The following is a 13,825-nucleotide window of genomic DNA, read 5'->3' as shown; positions in this document are numbered from 1 at the left end:
TTTAATTATAAATGCTCGCTTTGACTTTTCGCAGTGTCTGACACATGTGCAACCACTGAAATTTGAGACGCGACATTCTTCATTTGCATGTACAACCTATTATTTTCACCGAAATAAATAAATTGCATAATTTCTTATTTTTTTCAACACAAATACAGCTATACTAGTTTTCTTGAGGTTTAATTTGTAGTTCTGATGTAACATGACACCAGTTGGAGCTTTTGGGGAACTAGTAAGTGGTTAAGGGGTCCTTACTTATTCATTAAGCTCTCATACTGGTCTGAAATAGAGATAGAAATAGGGGTTTCTTTACATTGAATAGACCTTATTTTTGACAAAGAATGTATTTATGATGTTATATCAGCAAGATTAAATGGTTTATTCATTTTCCATGCAAATACCATTAGTTGTTAAGATTTTCTGACAGTGAAAAGCACAGTAAAGGCAAATTGATTATGTAAGGGGACATAATTTAACTTAATGCATACATGAGAAATAGACAAACAGTCAACTTAGAGATGTGTTCTAGTATATGTATTGTCAAACAGATTTTGGAATAATAGTTTACTGCAATCTAAAGACTCTTGTTGTATTATTCTCATAATCTGAAAATGTTTAAAGTAATATAAGGCATGCTGTAAAATGTGGAATGGACTTTAATACCAGTTTTCATGATTTGGTGCTAAAACTGTTTCTTTCAGTCAGATTAACCATAAACAGAGTTGGCAATCTACTAATTCCTCCTGAATCATCATGTTTGACTTCTGTGTTGATTTGAAACATCATATATTTGGGTTTTGTTCACTCCTTAAGTAAAAATGGTAAGATGAAAAAAAAGTGAAAATCTGCCAGATGGGGCAGGGATGTAATGTTTCATTTTTTGTTGGTAAGAAATGAGTGCAGACTAGTATTCTTTATTGTAATATGTTCCAAAATAAGAAGTCTATGCATCATAGGTGTCATGACTGGTTTCAAGTTTGTTATGTCTTGGTTAAGGTGGCACGGTAGTATTTGCTTTCCAGAATTTAGGTTGCTCTTTTGTGTACCCTACTTAGGTAAATGTATCTAAACAGTGTGATTGGACAAAAAATACAGTATCAACTGAACATACTTTCCCAAACTGAGTGATGAATCAGGTGTAGAAAAATATGAAATAATTTTATATACAGATGAAAATGAATTTTTGAGAATTTTTTTTAATTTTGCATTCACTGCACCATAAAAGACCTAAAAGTACTAGAGGCCTTAGGATTTTAAAAATAGCAAAAAAAGTAAACGGTCATGGTACATATCCAAATTCATTTCTGAATGGTAAAATGAAAGTACTTTAGTTAACTGTGAATGTAGAATTTTTTGCAGTGTTAGAAAGTGGTGAAAATTCTAAAAAGGCTATCATTATCCCTTATGGCCAGGAAATACTACCGTGCCACCTATATAATAGCGTATGATAATATAAAATATGAATATCTGGTATGATTTTCAAAATAATGTCTATCCAGCAGAGTTCAAATGATAAGGATTTAATCAAGTGTAAGTCACTGTACGGTCTTCAACAATGTGCATTGAAAAATGGTCTAATTAATGAAAAAACAATAAACGAAAAACAAATATGACAGACATCAATTTTAAAAAACTACAACAACTGAATTACAGGCTTCTGAGTTTGGGGGAATTAATTGTACTGTTACCTGCGCAGAAACCTGGCTATTTTGTAATGCATTGGAAAGTTTTTTCTCTCGAATCCCAGTCTGAAATCTGAAAGGGACACACAGGCACTCGTCTCAGATTTTGTTTTCCTACATCCCTTTGTAAAGGTATATAGGATTTTTTTTCTGATACGATTGCCTGTGAAGGGACAGTCTAGAAACAAATCAGTCATAGTTAAAGTTGAATGTGTGCATGGTTGTTTTATATGTTGTCCATAGATAGTAATTGTACATCTTAAAACTTATCAGGTTTTAATATTTTTTTGTCGTTTAGTTTCAAATTTCTTCCAACAGTTTTGAAACTTAAAACATTATAACGCATATATACAGAAAATGACTAAAATAGCTTTTGTATATACCGGACCAATTAACGTAATTTCTTTAAAAAAAAAAGTCGTTAGAGATGTTTAAATTACTTCTTGGAACTGGCAAGTAATAGAAAGTTTTCAGTATCTTCTTTCGTTTTCCATAAAATATCACACAACTATATAATAGCTAATAAAACATTATGCTGTGATGATGAAATTCGATTTCAATATCACAAATACTTGTTTTCAAGCCCTTGTGCATATAGTCAAAACATTTGGGTTTTTATTTGATCAACAAGATAAGTTAAGAAAACTTGGTCTTAGGAGCAACTTTATCATTCTGCCAAAATGTAGAATACTAGTTTATGAACACGCAATTATGGAAATATCCTACTAGTCAACTAAATTTTATAAGACAACTTTATTAACCTATAGTTGATAAGGTTAGCGTGACATTTGTTGTAATCTTTATGTACTTTCGTGTCATATCTTCTTTAGTAAAAATATCATACCCATTGCCTGTATTGTTTCATAAGGCTACAGTTTATGTCTGGTGACCTATTTCAGGGATACCCAAATAGGAACCGGTTTTGCCATTATTCTTTACCTTCCTCGTATACTAGTATTCGAAAACACCCAAGTAAAACGAAACATTTTCACTTGTGCTATTACATTATCGGTTTATATAGATAACATGTAAATTATACAGGAAACAATCAAAATCGAAAATGGTTGACATTCACAAATGTCCAAGTTCGGTTGATGAATACTCATAAATTATGCATTTGTACATTTAAGAACAATTGTTTACCAGACGTTCAGATATTTTCAGAGAATATTCCAATTGAAGATTAGAAATTATATTATTTCATTAAAAATTTGTTAGTTTTCTTTCATTCATTCTTTCATATTTATATCACCTTGTATAATTTGAAAAAAAACCAAATCGTGATTTACAGAACAAAGCATGTAAACATAAAAAAATATAATAAGAAACTGTAAATATATCCAGGATTAAGAATAACAATACAATGTAGTAAAGTATATTTCAAGACAAACACATGTTTTTTCACTTTCGTCTATAATTTTTACACCCATGTGGTTGCCGGTACAATTTATTGTACATTAAACAATATCAATACCACATAAAAAGTTATTTTGATTACTTTTTTCACAGAATGCCAGATAAACCAGCAGCAGATATAGAAAACTCCGCGGTGTATAAAATGATAAAGGAGAGTGAATCTTCAGGTAAGAGTAGCGTCCCCTTAACTCCAGACCGAGAATGTGCTCCAAGGAAGCAGGGATTATCTTTCCTTCTGTTACAAAGTCTGTATGACAATGAAATGGAGGAGAATAAAACAGAGACAAACCCGGAGTGTAATATTTCAATCTTTTATCCTTTCATATGAACTCGATCTTTATTCCTTTTGCTTAGCCCTTGAAGTACTATAAATACAACATTACACTGCTAGCCGTATAACTGCATTATTTTCTCTGAATTGAGTTCAAGATGTGAATATAAAGTCCCTTTTTCAAAATCTTCAATATTTCATGACCAAATACTAAACACTAATAAGCATGGCTTCTGCACGTGTATATCTGCAATAACATTGTAACAATGCATATGCAATTATTTAATGCACGTTCAATGAATAAATTGCGATAGATTTGTTTTTCTATTTAACGGGCATTTATAAATGTTTCTTAAAAATATTGAAAAATGTAACTATTTTCAAAAACATTGGTATGATAAGATGTGACTGTACTAAGCCAGGCTTTAGTCATCACGTAATGCGTTTATCCAATGAATAGGAACTTTTGATTTCTTTGCCATTTTATTTTTCAAGTGAATAGGGTTTTATATTTTCTAGCAATTTGGTTTACATGCAATGAATAAGAGTGTTTGATTTGTCAACAATTTTGTTTTTCCAGTGAATACGAGTTTTTGATTTCTGAGCATTTTTGTTTTTCCAGTGAATACGAGTTTTTGATTTCTGAGCAATTTTGTTATTCCAATGATTAAAACTTTTGATTTTCTTAGCAGTTTTATTTTTCCAGTGAATATTACTTTTTTTGTTTTCTAAGCAATATTTTAACAGTACATGTTTTTGTTAAGGTTATAAAGATCGGGATGTGTAGGGGAAGGAGAAGGCTACTCGATTTCTAAGTACTAGTATAAGTTGTATGCTTTTACACTGCTGGTACAAGTTTAGCTTTTGTTTTGATTGCGCTTTACTTGCTTGCTTACACTAAACTTCTTTTACCGTTTTTACTCTTAAGCAATGTATATGCATTCGAAATTATAATTCTCTCAATGGATGCACATTAAGCAAAATGTAATCCTCCGAATATATTATATTATTAATAATATTTTTTTTCTTTTTGTTTCTTTTTTAATGTAATTTCACGGTTGAACAATAAAATAAATGTAATGACGGAAAATATTGTTCTCTTTAAAGCGATTTTTTGTGGAGTTTTATTTACAAATGTATTTATATGTACATTCTCAATGCAGTTTTTTATTGTTTTAGTTGTAACTATTAAAAATTGATACCAAAAGTTAAGTTATACAATGATTATATGATTTTATAACATTATCGTTTTTATCGAATTGACGATTTGATAAATAATAATTACCCTCAATCGATAAACAATGATTCCCTGCTGTCAATTTATATATAGTCTCTATTAATGTTACATGTAGTTGTATCAATACTTTTTTTCAGTTTTTATTTCAATATTTTATATTTGTACGTTTATATTAATTTGTAGATAACTTTGTATTTTCAATTTCCTATGCATATATGTATTTGTTGTTTTTAAGCATGTGTTTTTCTTTTGCGGTGACATTAAACAAATAAAATATAGTAAGCAAACTTGGTCCACTCTGAAATAAAGCAGCTACTAAGTATTTCACTAAATTTTCAGTTATCCAATGCTTAGTATTCAATACAACAGAGATTTAAACAAATCCTTCCTCCTTAACAGGTGCGCCTCGTCAAAAACATCAACCACGAGATCCTCTTTTACGACACAATTCAATAGACGATGAAATGACGTTTTCTGGATTGAATAAGAAGACTGACATCCCGTCTAAAGCGTTCAGAACGTTGACACGTATATCAAACCAGAACCAGGATAATACTGAACTTAATGGTCAACAGCAATATCAACAAGACGCTCATGATAAATATCTTGATAATGGTAGGTTTAACACGTAAGCTTAACGAATCCTCTGTAGACAACGTTTTTGTAGTTAGACCATTGAATAAGGGGTACTGCTTTATCTGGCCTTTTAAATATTGTTCATTCGAGCGTCACTTATGAGTGTTTTGTAGAAGAAACCCGCGTCTGGCGTAAATATAAAATTTCAATCTTGGTATCTATGACGAGTTTATCATCAAATACTTTCATTTTAAATCAAGACTAAAATCTTACGTTAGTTTTGACGTATATATTAGAAGAAATTATCCCTAGCTCCTTTACCCATAAAATAATGTATAGCTTAGGAATTTCAATCAAATTTTAAACCATATCTAAATAAATAAGCGCATTACAATTTCTCCTAAAATGAGGTGAGCGTTCACATACAGTTGCTGAGATGATTGGCTAGTGTTCTTTCGCTTTTGAATGCATTTTGCGACGTTTGGATCCTGCATCCTTTTAAGGAATCGACCTTTGACAAAGTTAGCTTTTAATTTATATTAGTTCATGTATTTTTTTTAAACAGACGAAGAAGAAAACACTATTGGTAAATACGATCAGGGATCCATACGATATACTGGAAAACACATACCTTCCCCATCATTTAGAGTTCTCCAGCGATTAGCTAAATGTCAAGACGATGACCAACCAGGTATATTTGTATTCAGTTACACTAACACGTTTCTTATTGTTAATTTCCCGTTTCGTTGTTGTAACAGTTTTTCTATGTTACTGTTCTTTTCTGAACTCTATTTCAACATCTGTAAGTAACAAGTAGTCTTTTTATTAAGGGGAAATTATCTTTGAACAAATTAATAAAAACCGATATGACATTTTCAGATTGTAAACGTAGTTTGCCGTTTTAGCTTTAGCTTAACTTTTTCAAATGTAAAGCTTCTATCCAAAACGCTTGGTTGCTCTTTTTAAAAACCAACACAATTCTGGTCAAAAGTGTTGTATGTAATCTGAAGACTGACGGAATATTTATAAGAACAGTTGTATTGTGTTAACTTCTTTTTAAAGCAATCGTTCAGGATAATTTACAATGTTCTTCGTTTAGGATAGAAAATACTGATATGATAGATTTTAAAATATCTTCAAGAAGTTTGCTTCTGATATTTGTCAGTGAGAATAATATAAAATTCAAAATACCGAAAATAATCAAGTATTGAATAATAAAGAACAACTAAAACATTACCTCTCTAATTTTGGACAAAGAATTAATTCATATAACTAATTGAATAAAAAAACAAACCATAATTTGGCATAAAATATAATATGTTGAGTAACTATGTTGTGTTCCCTTACTTTTGTACACGTTGTCATCTTCATATTACACTGTGCATGTTACCATGGCAATACTTATAATCACCCGCAACCCATTATTCCTAGCTGCTGTACCCATAAAACAACAAAGAGACGAGGATGATCTACCGTCAGATGAAGATGATGGACTTCCAGATACACTTAGTGGAGAGGAGTTGACGAATAAGCGTTATATGGGTGGACATATTCCTTCACGGTCATTTAAGTATTTACAGATGTCTGTTGGTGATACAGGAGAAGAGAATGGTAACCTACTCCTTTCATTTTCATCAAACCTCTTAATTTGTCTAAATGTTTGTTTAAAAATCTGTCTGATGTTTTGTGTTCACTAATGGCTTACAACTACAAATGGTTTACTAAAAATCCATTTGAAGTATTGCGCGCGGCGGCGAGTTGTGGTGACTGGTGTCCACATTTCACCGAAGAATTTTAAATTATTTTGGAGCATTTTATTCTACATTTGAGACATTCTGATAAGCAAATGGTGTCTGTCACTGTAGTATTGAAAACACTCTTTGAATATGCAAAAAGTTTAAGAAAACGACAATGCCTCTTCTGGTTTAAATAATAATAAATTAAATGATAATCCATTCAACATTTTCTATACATGTATGACTTGATGAATATAAAGGACTCGGTCAACGAGACACGAACCAACAAATAAAACAAAATAAGTAATACCCAGCTTTCAAGTGCATATACTTAAACCCATTTCTCAAGATAGATATCGCCATTATTCTATACAAGGTTGTCATAATTTGTTTACTGACATTGAAAAATACTTCTCAAATTTTTGTCTGGACACAATCCTCCAATTTTTATTCGTAACTCCTATTTATATGATATTGGTAAAACAAATGAAACAGATGATAGTACTGCCATTTCCCACGTTAGATTACTGACTAAAGAATTAAGATTTCAGCAAATGCAATTAATGAACCTTTCAAACTGTTCATCAAATTAAAGGAGCATGCATTTTAGTATTATTTTGTTTTGCATTTTGTGTCAACATTTAGTTGTATATTTGTTGAAGATATCTGTTGAAAGGTTGTTTGTGTGTTGATTATTCTATCATGATTTTTATATCTATAGAAATTCGTGTCTTTGTTGAATTAATTCACAACTTGATTAGCACTTCTATATTATTGAAGCGGATGTTAAACTGTAGGCCTAGTTTAACATTTTTATCTCCTATCTAAATTATTTGATTGCATACGATATTATAGAGGGCGTTTCGCCTCCTACATGTGCACACAACTTTAATGCGCCCTTACATAAAAGGATGGAAACATGGCATGAGTGTCAATAAGACAACTACCCATCAGAGTTCAAATAAAGTAAATGTTACTTTTTACTTGGTGAAGATAAGTTTGTGTTTTAACAAATCAGTTATACTTAGTTTTCAATGAAAAGTTGTTGATATGGCTGTTTTTTTTTTTATTGCAATGAGGTTTTTCGATCTTCTTAGTTTTATACACTTGACTATGTTTTTTACTGACAAATGTTTGTTTTCTCTAACAAGATGCTAACTCGTTTGAACTGACTTTGAATATATCTGTTTCAATATAATGTTAACATCTATTTATACGGTGTAAAACACCTCTACTATGGCGTTTATCAAAAAAAATTGTATGGTTTTGGTTAATTTCTAAATCAACAGACGGAATCCTCAAAAATACATACTTTTGCAAACGTTAAACCATCTGTTTAATATAAGATAATCGTTTGATTAAATCAATCCTTCATAATGTGTTATTCATAAGGGTATTATGCACCATTCTATGTAATAACTAATAGCTTTTATTTATGTTAAAAATATTGTCAGATCGAGATAAGATAGAAAGTTACGTAAGAAAAGGCTGAAAGTAACCAAATTACGTAAGAAACTCTGAAAATAAGCACCGATTTATTATAAATGTGATATATTCTATGGCTAGCTGTATTGAAATCAAAACTTAAAGAACAATATGTGACAGGCTGTTGGTTATATTGCAGGTTCTGCGGTGCAGTCAAGAGAGGCAACTCCACCACAAAAAGCACCCACCGGAGGCGGTAGAACCCTGAAAATAATTACCAGAAGTACGGCTGTCAAGCCTCAACAACAGCAAGAAGATGCTCCAAGCACAGACTTTTAAAACAAACATTTGTATAATCAGTGTTGATGAAACAAAATATGGATTTTAAAAAGTGCAATAAAGACATACCGGCATCTGAATAAAAAAAAACACGTTTTGTTAAATATATCCGGTACTAAGATAACGAAACGGTATATATTAACCGGTTATTTTTTTTTTATATTTGATGTGTCATATTCAGTGCGCTCATTCATTAGATATAGTAAAGAATAGTTCTACCTGCATTGTACTCAAGAACTTATTTCTTTTTAAATGTGTTTCGGCAATATTGTTATAAACATAAACATGCCTTATTTAATCTTTAAGGCACAGTCACAACAAAAGTTATTGTTAATTATGATTCTCTATTGCATGTTGGTTATAGTTTAAACTTAGTCATTAGCCTTCTATATTCACAACGAGAATTCAATCGAGTATGAGCAATGTATTAAAAGAAAATGAAAGAACTCTTAGAAGTGTACGTTTCAGTGATATACTGAAGGTTTTACACAAATAATTCCACAAACTTGTTTTGGAATCAAACTATGAGACAGACGTCTACTCTGCCACTTGGAACTGAACCACAGTTTCTATTATAATTGCTTTCCAGTTTTCAGACATTACCGAGTTGAATAAACTTTTCGTATAAAACTGTAGTATTTGTCAATACATTTGCTTTATTTCATGTGACATTTTGTGATATATAAGTTTTGAAGAATTTATTTTTAGTGAAATGGTGTGAATGTCATGTTTATTTATTTAATTAGATATTTTATTTATTGACATTGATCCAGATATTACATGTATATGATGATGTTATGTAAATGTTCTTACTGATGATTACCGTTTGATGAAAGTGTTCCATTGTAAGATTTAACGAACCATTCTAATTCTTTTGAACTATTAACTGAGGTAGGAGTTTATGAATTTTGATGGATTTAATTATTATAATTTTAAAACAATGGGTGTGTTGAAGAGTTCAATTCAGTATTCGCCCTTCAAATGAAAGCAGAAAATAGTTGTATTCTTAGTTATCGAGGAGTTTGCCTAGATAGGGAATTACAAACAGCTGTAAGTAGTTTTATTTTATATAGTTAACTTAGATGTGTATTTTATAAAATTATGTGAATAATTTGATACAATAGGCGCACAGTAAAAAAAAGTAAATTCAGTTTTAGGGTGAAGAAATATGACTTTCGAAGCTAATATAATAATTAAATATTTTGTATTTTTTCAGTATTTCTAAGATTTGAATGGTTATTCTATCACATTTTCGGTTATCTTTCTTAGAACCCATATTTGTTATGCAAGTCTTTCCTACAAACAGTAGAACTAATGTGTTTGTGTATTTTCATTAATAAAATGCTTGACAGTATTAGTTTTTATATTACTTTATGTTTCGGGGGTACTTGTTATCTTTTGTAGCACCATGACCATTCCCATGAACAGAGTACAATGCAAAGACCAAATCAGATCTCAAATAGTATTTTTAAAATTGTAGATCGGTTCATTCTAATCAAATATTTGATTAAGTCTTGCATTTAATATCAGTTTCAATACAGAAACATCTTATAGTGTTACGGGAAAACTTTCAAAGGGAATGAGAAAGTATTAAGATCTTGTTTCACCTCTAGGACTTGGTACACAGTTTTTCTCTCGATGATAACCTTTCACGCTATGATGCATTGCTTGTTCAATATGTAAAAAAAAAGTATAACACAAACACTGAACTCCAAACTAAATGTAAATATGGGAAGTTCATAAAAGTTACAAAATCGGATGATTGCCCTTTTTCAACCAAAATAAACTGTCGCATTCCTCACTTTGTACAGTATAGGTTTGTTGTGAAACAAAACACAGATCATTCCAAAAAAAATGTCATTAAAACATATTTTCTAAATTGACAAAACATGAACATAATAAAAACAATTAACAAAATTCTTGAATTGAGACTATAGTCAAATTCTTCCCTTGTATCTCGACCTTTGGACCTTCTATAAAGACCAAAGCAAACCACTCGAAAACAACACTTCGGAAACAAGTGTCTAGAGTTGCAAACTACAATAATAGCTTTAATGAAAGCAATACGATCTTCAAAAGAGATGCTCACAGTTACTCAAAGTCTAAATAAACTGGAAGTAAAGGCAACAGTAGTATACCGCTGTTAAAAACTCATAAATCCATGGACAAAAAACAAAATCGGGATAACAAACTAAAACCGAGGGAAACGCATTAAATGTAAGAGGAGAACAACGACATAGCACTAAAATGTAACACGCACAGAAAAATCTCTGACACAGATATTTTCTGCCTTTCTTATCATTCTTTTTTCTTTATCACTGTATAATTTCATGTTTATGATTGGAGCTAGATTATGTAGACTTTCTATAGTTTTGGGTCTATGATTGGAGCCGTCTTTCTTGGTAATATTGATGTCTCATTTATACTTATTCGGAACATATTTTAATTCATATTGTTGGCGTTGTCTGAACTGCCTTTTTAATTTTTCTTGTTATCCTTTTAGTATAATTTTCTTTCTATGATTATGTAGACTTTCTAGATTGTTTTTTTCGTAACGTTGCTGTCTCATATTTAGGTATTTGCAAAATCTTTTTTTATTCCTATTGTTGTAAATTAAGTGTGAAGTGTGGAACATATGGCAGTCATGACTACCTGGTATCTCGTTATAAGTAGCAATTGTTAAAAGCTAACCCAATTTGTATAACAAATTGTAGTTATGAAATTATCATAGTTAACCTGACATGTACGTGACGCTTATGATGAAGAACATCTTAGCCATGGTTAAGTCTAATTAACGATTGGATATTTTAAAGAAAGTCGATAAAAAATTGTCAGTTGATATATAAAGGATTGTTTTAATACTGGTCATTCACATTGTAGCCAAACAATATATTTCGTGATTTGATTTCCATAATATTATCCTTTTCCTGGGTAATTTGTGGATTTGTTTCATAACTTCTGAAATGTGTTATTTGTTAAGATGTCATTCAGAAGGTATATTAATCATAGCCTATAAGTTGGTTCTATTTTATCGATATTTGTTCCAATATTTTCGTGTTAAAACAACTACTTTTTTTAACCATTTATTGTTCATGTTAAAACATTCCGTTTTTCCACTTTTATTTTTTGCTTTAATATTTATCATAACATTAACGGTACCAATTTTTCCTGCACCAGATGCGCATTTCAACAATACATGTCTCTTCAGTGATGCTCGTAGCCAAAATATTTTAAAACCAAAGCTTATATAAAAGATGAAGAGCTATTATCCAAAAGGTCCAAAAAGTATAGCCAAATCCATAAAAGGAATGAGAGCTTTGCCTGAGGGAGATACATTCCTTAATTTATAATAATTTCTAACATTTTGTAACAGCAACTTTTAATAACACCAAAAAATCCGTATTTTCATGCCAGTACCGAAGTACTGGCTACTTGGCTGGTGATACCCATCGGGGACTTACAGTCCACCAGCAGAGGCATCGACCCAGTGGTAGTAATTACATTAACGGTACCAATTTTCCTGCACCAGATGCACATTTTGACAATACATGTCTCTTCAGTGATGCTCGTAGCCAAAATATTTGAAAACCAATCATCTGTTACAGTTAATGTGTGTGTGTACGTTGACTTAAGTATGAGAGGCATATGCGTTTGACCGGAGATGCTTAATGATAAATATGGGCAATGTAAACCTTAATGAAATGGACGAAACAAAATCGCAATTTGTATTACCATGTTCGCTTGACCTCCCTGTTGTAATTAATTACGTTTCTCAACGCCTGGCTATGAAATTATATCATTTCAAATCCATTGTGGGATCCTATATATTGAACTATAAATATATCATATGTAGAAATTGATTAATGGATTAGTTACATACATCTACACACATCACATCATGTCAACACCATTTTGTTTTAGAAAATATTTGAATTACCCATGCTTATTCTCAAAATCATTTTCGGTACACACACATCATGTCTTCTGAACAAGAGCCTGAAACATGTACATCAATGGGTTCATTTTTAAATTTGTCTCCTCGAACATTCAGCTTTATGTGAGAATTGAGCCCTCGCAAACAACACCAATAACCTGGGCACGTGGTTGTAAATAAGTATGCATATAATAGTAAATTATCTGCACATTACAACTTTTTCTTCACAAACGCATCATAGATACCAGGATTAAAAATTTGTCATCTACAAAAGACTACTAGTTTCTATCAATGACGATCTTATCAAATAATTGAACAACAGGAAATTAAGAACAAGGTTGAAGAGCATTTGGGACCCAAAGTTATATCAAATATAGCTGAACGAACCTGCTAAGACTGTCGAACATTAAATTTTGCCTGAGTGAGTTGTAACCTTGGTATCATTTCACATTCCAGGTAGTGGAATTTGAAGTTTTATACAGGTTTAACCCCACCACATGCTACAAGCCAGGAGCCCGTTGACGTTGGTTGATGAATGTCTTATTGAACTTCTTTTACTGGTTTGTCATAAATCAGGCCGTTAGGTTTCTTGTTTGAAATGTTTCAACTAGTCATACCTTTTATACCTTTGTTGAAGTCAGTATGGTGATCTATAGTTGCTTACATATACCTTAATCGGACTTTCATGGATAGTTATCATATTAGCAATCATGTCACATAGTATGTCTTTGATAAAGCCCAACACATAGAGTGCGGTTATATATCGTCTGTGAATATCGTCTAGGTAAAGGGAAGCGCCGCCATATATTAAAAAAATATGTGGCTCCTACGCAGACTCTTTGTTAAACAGTTAATGAAAAAAATTGTAATTTCTATAATTTTCTACAAAGGTGTCAAATATGTTTTTTTTTGCCATTGACTTAAAATCTTATTCATAGTAAATGAAGACAACAGTAGTTTAGCGGTGTTCAAAAGTCAAAAATCGATTGAGAGAAAATCAACAATTTGTCTAGAGTTTGGGAAAGATTAATTTTACTCCTTGAGGTTTTGATTGCCTGACTGACTTTTAATTCGTACCGCAACCATTCGTGTTGTACCTTACATAACTGACCCTTTCTACCTAAATGTAGGTATTCAGAAAGCTCTTCAGTCAAGGTCAACAACACTAATTGCTTAGAATGCTTGACCATTTGTTTGTCTAGTTATTTT

At 31.2% G+C, this 13,825-nt stretch overlaps 1 protein-coding gene across 10 annotated transcripts in view; it reads left to right on the top strand.

Moving 5' to 3' along the window:
- Positions 1 to 10,036, top strand: part of LOC134725486 (YLP motif-containing protein 1-like) — a 30,673-nt gene extending 20,637 nt beyond the window's left edge. For 4 of the 10 annotated variants that reach the window (XM_063589344.1, XM_063589335.1, XM_063589334.1 and 1 more), the window contains 5 exons: positions 3,192 to 3,394; positions 5,006 to 5,221; positions 5,748 to 5,873; positions 6,614 to 6,793; positions 8,543 to 10,036. In XM_063589344.1, coding sequence (XP_063445414.1) covers positions 3,192 to 3,394; positions 5,006 to 5,221; positions 5,748 to 5,873; positions 6,614 to 6,793; positions 8,543 to 8,682 — 865 coding nt within the window. In that variant the 3' untranslated portion in view covers positions 8,683 to 10,036. The remainder of the gene's footprint in view (positions 1 to 3,191; positions 3,395 to 5,005; positions 5,222 to 5,747; positions 5,874 to 6,613; positions 6,794 to 8,542) is intronic. The other 6 variants (XM_063589336.1, XM_063589338.1, XM_063589341.1 and 3 more) reach the window with 4 other exon arrangements.
- The last annotated feature ends 3,789 nt before the right edge of the window (positions 10,037 to 13,825 follow it).

This window comes from Mytilus trossulus, chromosome 7, assembly GCF_036588685.1.
Source record: "Mytilus trossulus isolate FHL-02 chromosome 7, PNRI_Mtr1.1.1.hap1, whole genome shotgun sequence".
NCBI classification, from domain to species: domain Eukaryota; kingdom Metazoa; phylum Mollusca; class Bivalvia; order Mytilida; family Mytilidae; genus Mytilus; species Mytilus trossulus.
This window is presented reverse-complemented; position numbering and strand designations above follow the sequence as displayed.